We start from the raw sequence: 16,003 nt of genomic DNA on the forward strand, positions 1-16,003 counted from the left end.
GTCTAGAGCATAACTCACCTTCATCCTCTTTGTAGTAATGACAAAACCTTCATGATCTCTCACAATGATCCCACTTCCAGCCTTGTTGCTTCTCTTGCTCAAAGATGCATCACAATTTACTTTGTAAACCCCCCGAGGAGGAGGAGTCCAATTAACAACATTTGCATTCGGCTCTGCTTCAGTTATGCTTTCCTTCTTGTTTGCATCTTTAAATTCATTTGTTGTGTTAGCCATCACTTTTGTTGGCTGAGTAAAAACGCCTTTGAACAGTAGATTATTTCTTCTATGCCATATCTTCTGAGTTGTAACTACAATTTCCTCCACTTGCTCTTGTTCAAACAATTCAATAATAGATGCAAACCACTTCAGAAACCAACCTATTGGAAAGCCAACCTTTTGCAATTTTTTATATCCCATACACCAAATATCCCTCGCAGCTGGATATTCTCATATCACGTGTATACTTGATTCTTCATCTAACTGACAGAATGAACACAGTGATGAATAAAAAACTCTCATCTTAAAAAGATTTGAGTTTGTTGGTAAAGACTCTAAACAAGCTCTCCATATGAAGATCTTTACTGCAGTAGGCACGTTTAACTTCCATAAAAAAGACCAAATTTGTTTACTGCATTAGAATTTGAACCTTGCCCTCTTTCTCTGTCATTCAACTCCTTTTGCAAATAATAAGCACTTCTAACTGAAAACATACCATTTTGACTACATCTCCAAACAAGCTTGTATGGGCAGTTTGAGCAACTTAGTGACATTTTTAGGATCAATTCCCCTTCCTTACTTGAGAACCACTCTTGAATCAAATTGGCATTCCAAGTTTTGGTATCTGGATCTATGATAGCACTAACTCTTGTATTTAAGTCCAAACTTGCAAGCATAGTTTGAATCTTAAAAGAGTTAGGCCGTTGAATCCATTGATCTTGCCATATCCTTACCTAATTCCCTGTCCCAATCCTCCATAATAAGCCCTCTTCGACTAACTTGTTTGCTGCAAATAGACTTCTCCATATAAAGGATGGGTTAACAACAATTTTTTATTCTAGAAAAGAAGTAGCTGGAAAATATTGAAGTTTGAAAACTTTAGTAGCCAAGGACTCTGGATTCTGCATGAACTTCCAGCCTTGTTTTGCAAGTAGAGTCAAATTGAAACTTTCCAAATCCCTGAACCCCAGACCTCAATTGGACTTGGCTTTCCCCATTTGACCCCATGACACCCAATGAGCCTTCCTCTCATTCTCCTGTTGGCTCCACCAAAACTGACTCATAATCTGGTTAATTTTAAGGAGAAGAGATCTAGGTAATTTAAAAACCCCCATGCAATAGGTAGGTAAGGCTTGGACTACTGCTTTCAATAGTATCTATTTTCCTGCTTTAGACAACAACTTTGTTTTCTAATAGCTCACTCTACTTTTAACTTTATCCAAAATTCTAGAGAAAGCCTTAAATCGAGATCTACCTATAAGGCAGGTAGTCCCATATATTTTTCATAAGAGAAAGAAGATCTTACACCTGCTATGTACAGAACAAACTCTCTGGTTTCACTCCTTGTGTTTCTACTAAAATGAATAGAAGTCTTCTCCTTATTGAGTCTTTGTCCTTATATTTTTTCATATCTGTCCAACAAGCTAATCATATTGCTCTATTCCAATGAATTAGCTTTGCAAAATAACAAACTGTCATCTGCAAAAAACAAATGGTTAATACAAATTTGTCCTCAGGCAAGTGGAAAACCAGTGATAGCTTTTGTCATCTCAGCTTGATTCAGCAAAGCACTCAAAACTTCAGAGCAAAGAATGAAGAGGTATGGTGATAATTGATCACCCTGCCTCAAACCTCTAGAAGCTTTAAATTTAATCTGAGGAGAGCCATTTATCAATATAGAATATGAAATTGAACTGAGAAAGCTTATAATCAAATCAATCCATTTTGGGTGAACCCAAGCTTGGCCATAACTGCTTTAAGAAACTCCCACTCTACCCTGTCATAAGCTTTACTCATATCTAGCTTCAAACCCATGTAACTTGTCTTCCCCTTCATCTTTGAATTCATTGAATGCATAGTTTCATAAGCCACCATGACATTGTCAAGAATTAATCTTCCTTGCATAAATGCACTATGAGTAGGGGATATAATCTTAGACAATATTTTTTTCAGTCTATTTGCCAAGACTTTTGAGATTATTTTGTAAATAACACTAAATAGAGAGATAGGTCTATAATTTGATACTTTTTTTTGAAAGCTTCTTCTTTGGAATTAATACTATATAAGTGTCATTGATTAGGCTCAGATCTCCTTCTGTATTGTTTAGAAAACCAAGATCTGCTCTACTAACCTCCTGCCCCACTATGTGCCAATGAGTCTGGTAAAAACTAGCATTAAAGCCATCTGGCCTAGGTGAACTCATGGGATTCATATGAAAAACAGCTGCTCTAACCTCTTCTGCCACGAAATCCTTTGTAAGCTTAGCATTCATATCTTATGTTACCTTGGACTTTAAAATATTGAGGCATTCTAAACTGCCAGTAGGATTGGAAGAGCAGAAAAGGTATTGGTAGAAACTTTGGAACAAAGTTGAAATCTTTGCAGGTGAAGTAGTCATTAAGCCATCCTCCCTCCTCTCAATCTCACAGATCTTATTGTTTTTCCTTGTATGGTTAGCACACATGTGAAAGTACTTTGTGTTTATGTTTCCTTCTTGTAACCATCTATGCTTAGCCTTTTGCTTCCACCTTGTGTTCTCTTCCTCCAATAGGCACTCAACTTCCTTTTGTCTCATTTTTATAACAGTACCATATTCCCCCTTGTTAACCTCTTGCAGCCTTAATATCTCTTTCAAATTTTCTACAACTGAACCTCTACCCTTAGTGCCATGCTTCTTACTCCACTGAATCAGTGCCTTCTTGCACATCTGCAAACCAAAAGTGATGACAGCAAAGTGTTGCAGAATTGCCCTTTTCTTTTCCAGCCTTCCTCTACAGTTTTACCACAATCTTCCCTTGTTCCAGCATGCCTCATATCTAAATAATTTACTACCTTGCACGTTGGTAAACTGGTGCTGGCTCAATTTAATCAAAATGGGGGAGTGATCTGAAGATTGAGTAGGCAAAGTGAGAACACTAGAGAATTCAAACAATAGAACCAAACTTAGGTTAACAAACCCTCTATCCAGTCTCTCCTTAGTGAAAACACAATACTCCCTGTTGTTGCTCCATGTAAACTTGCTTCCTTGATACCCAAGATCACTTAGCCCATATCTCTCGATAGCTTCTCTAAATCTCTCCATCTACTGATATGGTCTAAATGCAATCCCTTCCTTTTCATTTTGTTGAATGATCTCATTAAAATCACCAAAACAAAGCCAAGCATTATCATTTGTAGGTTTTAGATCATTTAACAATCTCCAACTCCCCTCTTTTTGTCCAGTGTAAGAACTCCTATAAAATCCTATTATTTGAATCTGATTATTATTAACATCACAATTCAGATTCATGAATATGTAGAATGTAGAATAAGAATTCAAGCTCAAATTGCTAGAGCTATGCCCTAAAAATTCTAACCCTCCACTGCTACGTTTGGGTAACCAACATACCTCAACACTTTCTAAATATTCTCGTACTATTAAAAATACTTCATATGCCAAACGCAATTAATCATCTTCGTATCAAAGTCTTTTAAAAATTATTATAATATTTATCACTTTTAAATAAAAATAACAAATAAAATCACTATAATATTTATCACTATTATATATAAATAAAAAATAAAATCACTATAATATTTATTACTATTAAAACCACCCATCTTTGAACTCTCCACACCTTAGACATGGTTGCTTTGAACCTTTTTTTATTAAAACTTTTTTTAGAAGCAAGAAGAGCCAACAAACAATGTTCTCATCTTATGTTTGAGTCTTTGATTATATCTTCTTAAACTTGAATAACTTCATTCTCTCCTTTAGTAAGATGAAAGCCCTCCCAACAACGTGACGGTGCTTCCTCTTCCATCTTCATGCACCAAACTTAGACTACGCTGAGACCAAAGTCCTCGTTTTAGCAAAACAAGGAACAAAAACCTTACTCTCTTAGCAGAGAAGAGAAGGACATTCAAATAATTTCTTCAATAACGTTGATACGATTTGACAAACCAAGATCAGTTAGAAACTAATATAATAATATGTAATACTTTGGGAGAACAATATGTAACTAACTACTAATGTATAAACACGTAATACTATTCTACTAATATATAATACTAATTATGCATTAGCTATGAATAGGAATAAGTTAGGCACTAGTTATAGTAAAAGTATAATGAGTTAATAATATGTAATTAAATGCTATTTATAAAAACCATAGTACAAGTCTATAGACTATTACATGTAATTGTTAATAACATGTAATACTATAGTATAATAATATATTATTGTCAATAATCAATCATATAATACAAATATAAATACTAACAATAATAACATTATAGACTTAAAGTCTACATTTAATATCTATGTATAATAATACTAGTAAAATAATTATATTTAAATTTTAGCTAATATAGTACAAGTCAATTTAAATAATAATTTTCATTAATCAATACTAACAATTAAATTTAAATTGAGTGATGAAAAAAAATTATTAAAACCACAAATAGAATAATAAGTCCGTAACATGTAATTAGACACTATAATATGATAAAATGTCAAAAGTATTATATGAATCTATGATAAGTGATAACATATAATTAATAATAATAATTAATACTAACAATTATAAAAATTATAAATATACAAACTTAAGGTTAAAAGCCTAAACAAAGATCAAGATTAAAATTAAGAAAAATTCTAGACATAAACCTCATACCCTGCACACCTATTTAAAAATATATAATTTTACTTTTTTACCTACGTAATGAAAATGATTCCAGATATGTTTATAAGTAAAATAGGATAAAAAGGTAAAATGACATATTTTTAAGTGGGTGTGCTGGGTGATTAATTAAAGAGCAATACTACACAACCTCCCAACCTCCACACACCACATTTTTTTAAAATTTTTAAAATTTTTAAAATTTATTTTTAAATTTTTTTTGAGTTTATTTTTTTAAAACTAATTCAATTTTTCTATTCATTATTTATATATTAAATATTTGATAAAAGAAAAAAAATTAAAAATTAAAAAAAGTGTGGTGTGTGGAGGTTGTGTGAATAGTAGAAGGTTGTGTAGATTTTTTTGTTAATTAAATCTAGTGTACCCATAAAAATCAAAGAAAACGGCGCCGTTTTTGACAACCCCCACCCCCGGTCCCCGGCGCTGCGCGCGCGCGGCCTCAGGCCCTAACCCAGTCACTCTCGTCTCCCTCCCTCCCTCCCTCATAATTTCCATTTTCCTTCGGCATCAGACTTCTAAAAACCCTAGCCTCCACAGGACCACTCTCCTCTCTCTCTCTCTCCCTCCCTGCGAGTCTCGATCTCATCATGCGACAGTCCCCGCCGATCTCACCTGACCCAGTCCCCCTGACCCTGATCCAGTCCCCCCCGACTCTCGTCTCTCTCTCGCCGAGTCGCCTCGCGACCTCACCCTGACCCAGTAACCACCCCCGCAGGCAGCGGTCGACACGGTAAGCCTCACTCTATTCTCCCTTCGTCTTCTCTGTCTTTATGTAAAATGTGAATCTGTATAATGTTCTGATGATATGGTTGTTTAAAATATGTGTAATATTGTGATGATATGGTTGTTTAAAATCTGTGTAATGTTGTGATGATATAGTTGTGTAAAATCTGTGTAATTTTGTGTTGATGAGTTTGTGTAAAATCTGTGTAATTTTGTGTTGATGAGTTTGTGTAAAATCTGTGTAATTTTGTGATGATGAGTTTGTATAAAATATGTGTAACTAAAATAGGATGGATGTTGCAGACTTGCAGTTCATGAGTTTTGAGTTAATATTGGGGCCGTTTTTGTTGGGATGTTTTGAAGGAATAAACTGTGATTATACTTGTTTGGATGGACGTTGCAGTTGATGAGTTTGTGTAAAATCTGTGTAACTAAAATAGAATGAGTTTGGAGCTGTTTTTTTGTTGTTGCAAGGAAGGATTGGATAAAACTGTGATTATACTGTGGCTGTTTATATATTAATATGATGCTAAAGTTGGGACTGTTTTAGTGAACATGTGGGCTGTTTTATTTTCTTTCTGTAATTGTTGGTGTGGTTGGGCAGTTAATCTGTGTTCCACAAAGTTGAACATTTTTAAAGTACAAAGTTGAAGTTTTATCACCTTTAAGAATTCAGACTTGACGAAATCACCTCTTTTAGATAAACTAATTTAGTACATATATGACATAAGTTGTCATGTTATTCCTTGAAAGTCCTCCTGATGTCTATTTTGTGGCTGACAATCTTGAAAATCATGAAAAGAAAGATTGGATAACTTATATCACGTTCCTTGGTTGAATTGAGAGGACCATCAACAATGCTTGCATTGGATTTTTGGAGTTTGTAAGATCATTGAATTGTTAGTGGTTGGAGTTTTTTAGTCTATTTTAACTGTTATATAGTTCTTGGAGTTTGGGAACTCCTAAATTTCATGGTAATAATGTTATTCTCTGTGAAATTCATGGAGGATAATGGATATTTACTGCATAGCAAAATTCATAGTTAGCTCTGTTGTCATTATCATTTTCTGGTTGGCATAGTAAAATATTTTCTAACTAAAATCTTTTCATATTTTTTTTAAGCACAACTTAGAATTTGGAATGGCAGTGTGGCAATTGGAACATTTAATTTGTTGTAATATGTTTGTTGTTGAGAACATTTAATTTGGTTGGCACTTAGAAAATGTTGGGTTTCTCTTTTTTTCAAAATTAGAACTTAAAAAATGTTTGTTATAATCTTTGTAAGAACATATTATTATGATTGATGTGGATGATGGATTTGGATGATTTTGGATGTGGTTGATGGATGATGGGTGTGGATGTTTATTGTAGACTTGAAGTGATTAGTTGGACGTGGATGATGGATGATGCATTGATGGGAGTGGATGTTTATTGCAGTGATTAGTCATTTTTATTTTTATTTTTTAATTTTTTGAAGCGTGTTAGTATCTTAGTATGCTACTTGTTTTTATTTAGTTTAATTTTTTGTTATGTTTTTAGTAAAAAGTAAATTATTTACTTTAGATTGTATTTTTGAAAAAAATTAAATTTAAAAGCTCACTCAATAAATTCTTTTTTAAAAAGTGTGCCAAATATGAAGTTGAAAACAATAAAAAAAAAACCCAAATCCGACTCCGCTCCGATAAGTCGGAGTCGGAGCAGAGGATGAACATGTCAGAGTCGGAGGTCGGATTCGACCTCTGACAAAGTCGGAGTTAGAGTCGGAGGATGGCCATACCGACTCCGACTTGGTCAGTGCTCAGCCCTAGTTGAGCTGAAAGTCCTGAATGTTGCTTAAGTGCTTTCTGAGAAGACGAGCTTGATGCAATGATACTCATCCGAAGTTGAAGCGTTTTTTGTTTTTATATTTACAAGTGTTAGTGAGAATTTCTTTGGTGATAAGCCCGGTGATTCTGAACACAACTAGCAATCATGTTTTCATGGGGCAATTTGCACTATTAAATTGAACCATCGATGATGAAAGATTGTTATTGGAAACACATGATGATACCCTTAGTTTTTTTTATTAAATTATAGCTGTCGGTTGAGAGTGTAGTAGCCTTCTTACAGATTTTATAGGTAGAGTGAACATAAATCACATTCTTTCAAGGATCTTGAAATTTTAGATTTTAAATAATTTAGTTTAAATTTTCTGAACTCATTTTCAACTTCTTTTCAGGGTTGTTCCCTTTATATATATTTTGGCGAGGAAGGTGAACCATTCTAGCTCCCATGGCTACTGATTCAGTTCTTCAAGATCAAAGGAAACGCACTTTGGAGGCATTGGAGCGGAGGTTTGCTGTTGAGCACCTTCTTCAACAAAAGAAGAGCAGAAAGAGCGTAAATGAAGGAGACAAAAAGGAACCTAATCGGACAAATTCTTTCATTGCTTCTTCGGCAGATAAAATTGATGCAACGGTCACTCCCTCATTGGATGCTTCATCCAAGAAAGGTTTTCTTTTTTTTCTTTTTTTAAAAGAAAAAGCTAACTTTGTTTTTTGAGGATCTCCTGTACGCTGAATGCTGTCATTCATAACAATCTCATACCTGACATTTTTGTATGTTGGATAGACACCTATTATCAATGGTATGCTCCTACAGGGTATTCAGATTGACACCCATTTTTATAGGCTTTTAATAAAATGCCACTTCACCGAGTCTTATAAGTTTCTGGTGCATAATATACCTGGCCTGTATGTTCCTCTCCTGGATGCCATTCTATCAAATCTTGGTGGAAGCATTGCATGTACCTGATTGTTTGTCGTGCTTATGTGTAGGGAGTTTTACTTTCTCAGTTCAGTCTGCTTCGAAAGGTAGGTAGTAGTACTGTGAGCATCAAAATCTTATTTCATTTTTTACTTATCAAAAAAAAAAAATCTTATTTCATTTTTTTTTCATATGTAAGGTAAGTATTTTTAGTTATCAAAAGGAAAGAGAGGGATGATCAAGATAAGTTTTATGAGTTATACTGGAAAACATTTGTACAAATATGCATATATATTATCATTTTGTATCTGTATTTATTGATTTGATGCAAGATGGATATTTTGCACAGATCCTGAAGAGAATGCCCCGGCATATTCACAGCTCTCTCAACCTGTACATGAGAATCTGCTGGGAACCAGTAGCAAGGTACTCTGACTATGACGAATTGATCATTAGAGGTGCTTCTATTAGTGAATTTGCTTTTCTCATTTAAGAGACAATCTTCGCTCAACATCTACCTGGTCTCATGCAGCTTTCTTCTAGAAAAGGACAAATGGCTGATAAGATTTTACATGAGCTTCTTCAGAATGGTGATGTGGCTCTGAAGTACATACAGGGGTCCAGAAGCATAAAAATGGACAATTGGATCCTTCTTGATAATTTTGTACAAGGGCGTGGTGTATCTACCGGTTCTAGGATTAGGGCTTTGCGGACCCATTCAAAACGTTCTAAAAAACACATGTCCACGAAAGAACTTAAAAAATGTGGATCCTATGATTTGCCCCAAGAACTTCATAAGTAAGTTTAATGCTTCTCTGCTCTGTTTGTGGTTGCAATTTTGCAGTCTTTTTCTACTGCTTCTGTAGTTCCAATCTCGATGTTAATATTTTAATTGTATATCTGGTGTTGTCACATTGCCTCATTTCATGATCTAATTTCTTTTATTAGCCACCTCAAAAAGACTTAGCTACATGCTTTAGAAAGAATGTACAAAACTGGACTGTGAATCTGGGAAGGGTGCACCAAGTTCATCCTCTGTCTAGTAGTAAGCAAAAACTGCTGACTGAGACAGTTGACTTGCAAAGTTATAATTTGCTGGGCTGGTACCATGACTTATATGTTTATGTAGGATCAAACGTAAGAATAAACATGATGCTGGTGGTTGAATTGGTTAGTGTTTTAGTTTTGGGGTTTGGCCTTTGGGGTAGCTTTTACATGAGGAATTGGTCTTTCCTTGTCCCACTCTTGAGTCTGATGTTTGCCAATTGTTCTGAATTATCAACTTATCACCTGTTTGTTGTTTGTCCAACAATACAATGGAACTCCTCTTCAATAGATGATGAGAGATATACATTGAAATTAAAGTTTTGTTCTATTATATGTTAAACTTTGAAGAATGACTGTTTCTATGTGATTCTAGGTTTATTTTATTTCTTTCTTATGACAGTTTGTCTGAATAATTGTTGGTTGTGTTGGATAACAGGTTTGATGTTTTTAGGCCAATGCATGAAATGTGGAAAGGCTACATGATGCAACTGCTTAAAACCTGTGGGTGAGATTTTTTTTTGGCTGAAATAATAATCATGCAGTTTCTTATCCTTCACTGTTTATCTCTTTTAACTTTTTATGGCTATGCATTTTTAATATGCTTATTATGACGCAATATATTGGTTTGTAACCATACTTCTGTTTGTCTTACAGGAGAAATCAGTTGGCTCAATTTATTCTCGATGCAGATTTACATGGTGCTATAATTCTAGGTCAAACTATACTCTTCTTACCGCAATCTTTGATAACAGTTGCTCATGGAAACTATTATAGCTGTTTGCTTCCTTGGCCTGTAGTTCTGAATTATAATCAATGTACCCCAACTTGAACCATCCTTTTGAATTTCAATATCTTGAGACGATGGATTGATCTATGACGGGCAACAGCCTGCTACATGGGTAATAATCTGGTAGCATGTAATTTATCAGCTTTCCTGTGAGAGACGAACATTTGCATGTAATTTTACTCCTAATCAAATCCTCAAGGATAACTTGTCTGCAATTTTTGGGCTGTCGTCTGTTAGAATGTTCTTTAGGCAATTGAATTGTATGGGTTGATACATACAAACTCAATTTATATGCTGTGTCAATTGCAGTGGAAGAGTTTTATTTAGAGAAACTCTCTCTCTCTCCCCAAAAAAAAAAAAAATAAAAAAATAAATAAATAATCAAAGAGTCCTGGAGAGTATGCATAATATAAGTCAGAAGAGTCCTGAACTTGTCTTCTTTTATCTTTATGATTTATAGTTTCCTTCAATTTTCTGGCAGTTGCTGATTGTAAGGTAACTTCTTTCAAAGGAGTGTGCGGTATCATGATCCGTGAAACTGCAGAAACATTTGGGATAATCACACAAGATGATGTTTTCCGAGGTAATTCATCCATTAGCTTCAACTTTAAGTAATTCAACATAACTAATTCCAGTTTTTGATATTCTTATTGTCTTCTACTGCATATTTACACGTAAGGATGATGTGATGCTCGTGTATGACCATTTTCTTGTATGAAGTAACATATTTCAGCACTACAGCTGGCAGAAGTAAGTGGTTTTGCCAGTATATCTGCTTTCCTTTTGTTTTTAATAAGTAATAACAAATCTATTCAATAGGAGAGGAAAGTGAAATACATGTGGAGTATAAAAGAGTGTCTCCTAAAAATTACAATTTGAGAACCCTTCATTAACAGCACTCTGTTCATATAAAGATCTCCCCAAAAATTTTAACAAAGTAGAGCTAATGTCAACAGAAAACTTCTCAACACCCTCAAAAGCATGATTATTCATGTCTCCTAATCGTCTACAGAGGAAAGAGGATCTGTGTATGATTTGATTTTTTATTATCAACCAAATAACCCCTTCCAATCAAATGATTTTTTCCTTGCAGCATGTATAAATTGTCAAGTCACTGAAATATTTACTTTAATGACAGAATTCTCTTACTGATTAGTAAGACTGGAAGAGCATGCATTACATGTATTTTATTTTTGAAGTATAGTTAGTAGTTACCCACCCATGGTGAGTGAGGGGCGATAAGTCTTAATCCAAGCAAAGTAAAAGTTGGAAAAGAGAAGACATATTTGTAGTCTAATATGTGATGGAAGTTTTGTGGTTTTGGTTAATGTATGAACATCACATCTTATTATTGTTATTGTTATTATTATTATTATTATTATTATTATGTAAACAACTCATATTGCATTGACCAAGTACACAGTGCTATACAAGAAGAGCAGTTTATGAGAAAAATTAATAGAGAAGAAAACCATAGAAGTTCAACTCATGACAATCTATAAAAGTACCCAAAGGAACAAAGTATAAAAAGAAACTTTTTAAGCTACTCCAATGTCCGCTTGTGATTCTTAAAGTGTATATGGGCTACTATAAAACCCTCATATATTGGTGAAGAGATCTACCATCCTTCTAGGCATAACTCAAGCTAACCCAACTCGATTAAAAACATCATCCCATAATGGACCGGTAGACTCACTATGGAATATAAGGTGGTCTATAGATTCCTAGCTCGTTTTTCATGACACACCAGTTTGTCACAATAATATAGCGTTTCCTTAGGTTGTCCATAGTGAGGATTTTCCCAAAGAAGGCTGTATGGGCAAGAAAAAGCTGCACTCAAAGGCAGCTTAGTCCACTAAATATTTCTCCAGGGGAATGGATACTATCCTAAGGTATAAGGACCTTATAGAAATCTAGGACAGTTTACTTCCCTTTCTTGGTTGGGGCCCAGAATATCTTAACCATGCCTCCAAGATGTAATCTAGTGAGTACCTGAAGTTGAAGAACTCTATGAAGGCATCTATCTTCCAGTCATGGGCGCTATGAAAATATTAACATTCCATTGAGGGGAGCCATTGGAGAATTGCAATAGACCTGCCCTTGAAGCACATGCAATACATGCTAGGATCTTGTCCTAGAGCCTTACCTATGACCATCACATCTACAACAAGGTTAATGTCCATGCTTTACAAGAGCTGTACACTTTCCTGCATGATTGGAAGCAATCACTATGGAGCATATTATACCTTGCTCCATTTACATCTACACTTTCTGCTCTCCAATCTCTAGTGAAGGGTTGGGGTCTCGTAACATGAGGATCTCTAATAAGGCTCTTCTCGTGAAATGGTTATGGCAGTATCAGTATCACCAAGAAGGGGAGTCTGTGTGGAGGGCAGTAATTGATCCGAGTATGAGAGAGCTTGGGGTAGTTGGTGTTCTGATGAAGTAAGGGGTGCACATGGAGTGGGTTTGGGGAGAAATAGTAGGAAGGGGTGGGATGTCTTTGCTGGTCACGTTGGATTTGCTGTTGTTGAGGGATCCAGGGTTAGATTTTGGCATGATGTTTGGTGTGGTAACTCCGCTCTCAAGACCGTGTTCCCTTCCCTTTCCCGGATTGCTCTTGATAAGGAGGCCTCGGTGTTGTATCTTTTGGACAGTATGGAAAATTAGAGCTATTTCCAACTTTTTCAGTTTGTTATATGCTTCGAGCTTTGGTGGTGTTGAGGTGGATAGAATGTTATGGATACACTCCGGGAAATAGAAGTTCATTGTACAAGGTTCTGGTTTGTCATAGCCAAATTCCATTTCATTGGAAGTGCATTTGGAGGAGTAAGGTGCCTTCCAAAGGTTGCTTTTTTCAGTTAGACTCCATCTCTTGGGAAGATCTTGACTATGGACAACTTGAGAAAGCAAGGAGTAATTGTTGTGGATTGGTGTTATATGTGTAAGAAAAGTGGTGAATCTGTGGATTATCTATTACTTTACTGCATGAGGTGGCAAGGGGGCTATGGAATGAGATTTTCAACAGACTTGCATGGGTGATGCCTAGGAGGACGGTGGTTCAAGGCATTCATGGCAACCCACATTTTGCTGCTATATGGAGAATGATTCCTTTATTCCTTACGTGGTGGTGCATTTGGCTTGAAAGGAATGATGAGAGGGAGCATTCTTTTGATGAGCTTAGAAGTTTCTTTTTTCAGACCTTATTCCTTTGGGCTTCGGTCATTGTACTCAATGGATCTACTATTTATGACTTAGGTTCTTTCATATACTCTGTGCACTTGGACAATGCCTGTTTACTTATTTTAAATAAAACTTTATTCTACTTTGAAAAAAAAATATCAACATGTTCTTCTCGTCCTGTGACTCTACATATTGGAAGTGGTGATATTTGGAGCTTAATTTTCTGGAATAATTGCTTACCGAATTTTTTCTTGGATAATTTGCAGTTGTTCCCAAAAATAATACGGTCTTTATTTTCCAAGTTGATTGCTGGAAAGTTACATTGCTTGGGGACAAACTCGCTTCGAGGAATTTGGGCTTGTGATCCGATATTGTTTATATTTCATCCAAGGTAATTTTTTCCCCTATTCATTAATGTGGAATGCTTGATTTGTGCACCATTAGCACTTGTTTTCTGTGATTGTTTACCTGAAATGTGGTTGAGGACTTATTGATGCAGTGTACACTAGATTTTTCCATTTCTCAAAGTGAATTTCATGCCTCTTTGAAATTCTGCACTGTGTATAATGCAATGGAACCTCTTTGTGTTGAGAACAGAGGTTTTAAAGGAATTTCTTATTTTATTTTTACTGGGCCATTACTGAGCATTAGGTATCTAATCTGAGATGGGCAAAATGCTCAAATTGGAAATATTATGGTTAATTCATTTGGTTGGTTGTTCAAATGTGATCATTCTCTAGATGTGTCTTGTTGCTGGACCATGGCTTGCTGTGATAACAAGGAAAAGCTAGATCAAAGATTTTTTTTTTCCTTCGATTAATTTTATCTGCCTTACTACAGTGGTTCGATCATGCTACTTTCATATTCTAACCAGAAGATTTATCATCCATGCTTCTTTAATATTTTGGGAAACATTTTTCACTGGGACTGTTTCTCTTTTGGTAATCCATAAACTGAGATTGCTTGCTTATTCATAAGGCTCAACTTTGATGGAATTGCAGGAAAGCACAGAAACTTGATGGCCTCATTTAGAGATTCAGTCATGATCAAGTTCTATAAAAAAAATTAAAGAGTCTTTGGGTGAAAGAACAATCACGTCATATCCTATTCTTTGTTTGGGGTGGCTTGTTCTTGAGAGGATAATTGATGTGCCAAATTTTGGTTACCAGGCAGCTGAGGGAGTTTGGTAACGACCTTTAACCCAAAGAACTATGACGAGAAATGATAGTTGCAGTCGTGAGTGCGCAGGCGGTGTGTATTTACTTTGAAAAAAAGTGAATAAATATGGGACTCATATGAAAAAAATTAATTTTTTAATGTGGATTTCACTCTTTTTCAAAGTGACTACATGACGCTTTTGCACTATAACTGCCTGTAGTATTACTCAACTATGACAGGAAGGACAACCCTTCTCCAAGTTGATTGCACAACCATTTGGTTTTATGCGGCGCTTTACAACATATTACTAGGCATCAAATACTAAATAGGCATAGCAAATGTTGTTGCTAACAATATATTGTTTTTTATTTTTCCTCTTCATATATATTTTTCTTTGCTGTCTTAGCTATGATCTGCTCGCCTAGGGCCATGTCTTTTTATAAAGTATTAATCCTAATTATCTAATAAAATAGCAACTTTCTTTCTTCTTATACTCTGGTTTTGTAGAATGCTGTTTTTACCTTCATTGAAGGTTATCGTGATGCATGTCCCTCGAGTCATGGGATCATACAAAGATTTTTCTACTCACGGTTGTTCAAGATTTTCTAGGGACTGTTTGTGCACTGAGAAAATCATTGCCGAATACCAATAAAAAGGTTCCCAAAGTACGCAATGGGAAACTTGGGGATTATGCCATGTGCTGCGACTTGAATTTACATAAAGGAAAATGTTAGGGAGCCCGTTTTGGGCTCTCATTTATTTTGCCCGATTGCTTTTTTTTTTTTTTTAGTTTTTTTTTTTAACTTAATGATTAAGAAAATATTATTTAATGATATTGTACTTTTTTTTTAAATATTTAAAAGTATTAAAAAATAATATGAAAAAAAAAACAAAATCTTTAAAATTTACATCATTTTTTTAACTCTTTCAAATATTTTAAAAAAATCATAATATTATAAAATAATATTTTCTTAATTATTAAGTAAAAAAAAATAGAGACAAAATAAACGGGAGCCCAAAACGGTCACCCTATCATTTTTCTTGCACAAAAGGATATGTAGACTTCTTGTTCAGAGTTTAGTAAAGACATCGACGCCAAGCATATCTGCAAATATTCTTTGAGTAGTGCTATATAACATCCACTGTAGTGGTGCACACACTACAATTTACTAATTTCTTCTTTTTAGATGGATTGTAAGGAGATGCTACATAGGATGTGCAAAGTGATTGCTCCCAAACAATGGTTTCTCCCAAGATTATTTCATATTCTTTCATGCACCCGCGCAATGTCCGGTATTGTAAGAAAGAATGGAATGGTTTCATAACTTCAAAATTAAAATTTTGATGATATTTATTAATACGAATTCTCAAACAACTTATTTAATTTATGGGCATTTAATAAAAAAAAGTAAGCATATTATTATTATTATTATTATTAGTATTATTATTATATATTTTTATT

General features: G+C 34.7%; 2 protein-coding genes across 5 annotated transcripts; one reads left to right on the forward strand and one right to left on the reverse strand.

The window, feature by feature from the left end:
• Positions 1 to 1,729: 1,729 nt before the first annotated feature.
• Positions 1,730 to 3,298, reverse strand: LOC118348029. Its single transcript, XM_035688754.1, has 3 exons — positions 3,026 to 3,298; positions 2,501 to 2,923; positions 1,730 to 1,870 (listed from the first exon to the last, which is right to left on the reverse strand). The coding sequence occupies exons 1-3, from the start codon at positions 3,296 to 3,298 to the stop codon at positions 1,730 to 1,732; spliced, it is 837 nt and encodes a 278-aa protein (XP_035544647.1).
• A 2,046-nt stretch (positions 3,299 to 5,344) lies between these two features.
• Positions 5,345 to 15,032, forward strand: LOC108979170 (ribonuclease P protein subunit p29). Of its 4 annotated transcripts, none has more exons than XR_004801214.1 (10): positions 5,346 to 5,628; positions 7,840 to 8,112; positions 8,438 to 8,473; positions 8,716 to 8,792; positions 8,899 to 9,164; positions 9,850 to 9,918; positions 10,068 to 10,126; positions 10,682 to 10,783; positions 10,880 to 10,950; positions 13,650 to 13,753. XR_004801214.1 is itself a non-coding variant. In XM_018949772.2 (10 exons), exons 2-9 carry the CDS (start codon positions 7,893 to 7,895, stop codon positions 13,745 to 13,747), a joined length of 927 nt encoding a protein of 308 aa, XP_018805317.1. In that variant the 5' UTR covers positions 5,349 to 5,628; positions 7,840 to 7,892; the 3' UTR covers positions 13,748 to 13,774; positions 14,385 to 15,032. The 4 variants fall into 4 exon arrangements, 2 of the variants coding, with proteins under 2 accessions (XP_018805317.1, XP_018805318.1); XM_018949772.2 differs by lacking the exon at positions 10,880 to 10,950 and adding an exon at positions 14,385 to 15,032 and having other exon boundaries at positions 5,349 to 5,628; positions 13,650 to 13,774; XM_018949773.2 differs by lacking the exons at positions 8,438 to 8,473; positions 10,880 to 10,950 and adding an exon at positions 14,385 to 15,032 and having other exon boundaries at positions 5,350 to 5,628; positions 13,650 to 13,774.
• Positions 15,033 to 16,003: the final 971 nt, after the last annotated feature.

Source organism: Juglans regia, chromosome 3 (assembly GCF_001411555.2).
Source record: "Juglans regia cultivar Chandler chromosome 3, Walnut 2.0, whole genome shotgun sequence".
NCBI classification, from domain to species: Eukaryota; Viridiplantae; Streptophyta; class Magnoliopsida; order Fagales; family Juglandaceae; genus Juglans; species Juglans regia.

What these genes read in the sequence shown, in the direction of transcription:
- LOC118348029 (XM_035688754.1), bottom strand. Translation starts at nt 3,298, where the DNA reads ATGGAGAGATTTAGAGAAGCTATCGAGAGATATGGGCTAAGTGATCTT. An exon ending in GTAAATTATTTAGATATGAG is followed by an intron (nt 2,924 to 3,025) that starts GCATGCTGGAAC and finishes TTTGGTTTGCAG; the next exon opens with ATGTGCAAGAAGGCACTGAT. An exon ending in TCAATATTTTAAAGTCCAAG is followed by an intron (nt 1,871 to 2,500) that starts GTAACATAAGAT and finishes GGCTCTCCTCAG; the next exon opens with ATTAAATTTAAAGCTTCTAG.
- LOC108979170 (XM_018949772.2), top strand. Translation starts at nt 7,893, where the DNA reads ATGGCTACTGATTCAGTTCTTCAAGATCAAAGGAAACGCACTTTGGAG. An exon ending in GGATGCTTCATCCAAGAAAG is followed by an intron (nt 8,113 to 8,437) that starts GTTTTCTTTTTT and finishes GCTTATGTGTAG; the next exon opens with GGAGTTTTACTTTCTCAGTT. An exon ending in AGTTCAGTCTGCTTCGAAAG is followed by an intron (nt 8,474 to 8,715) that starts GTAGGTAGTAGT and finishes TATTTTGCACAG; the next exon opens with ATCCTGAAGAGAATGCCCCG.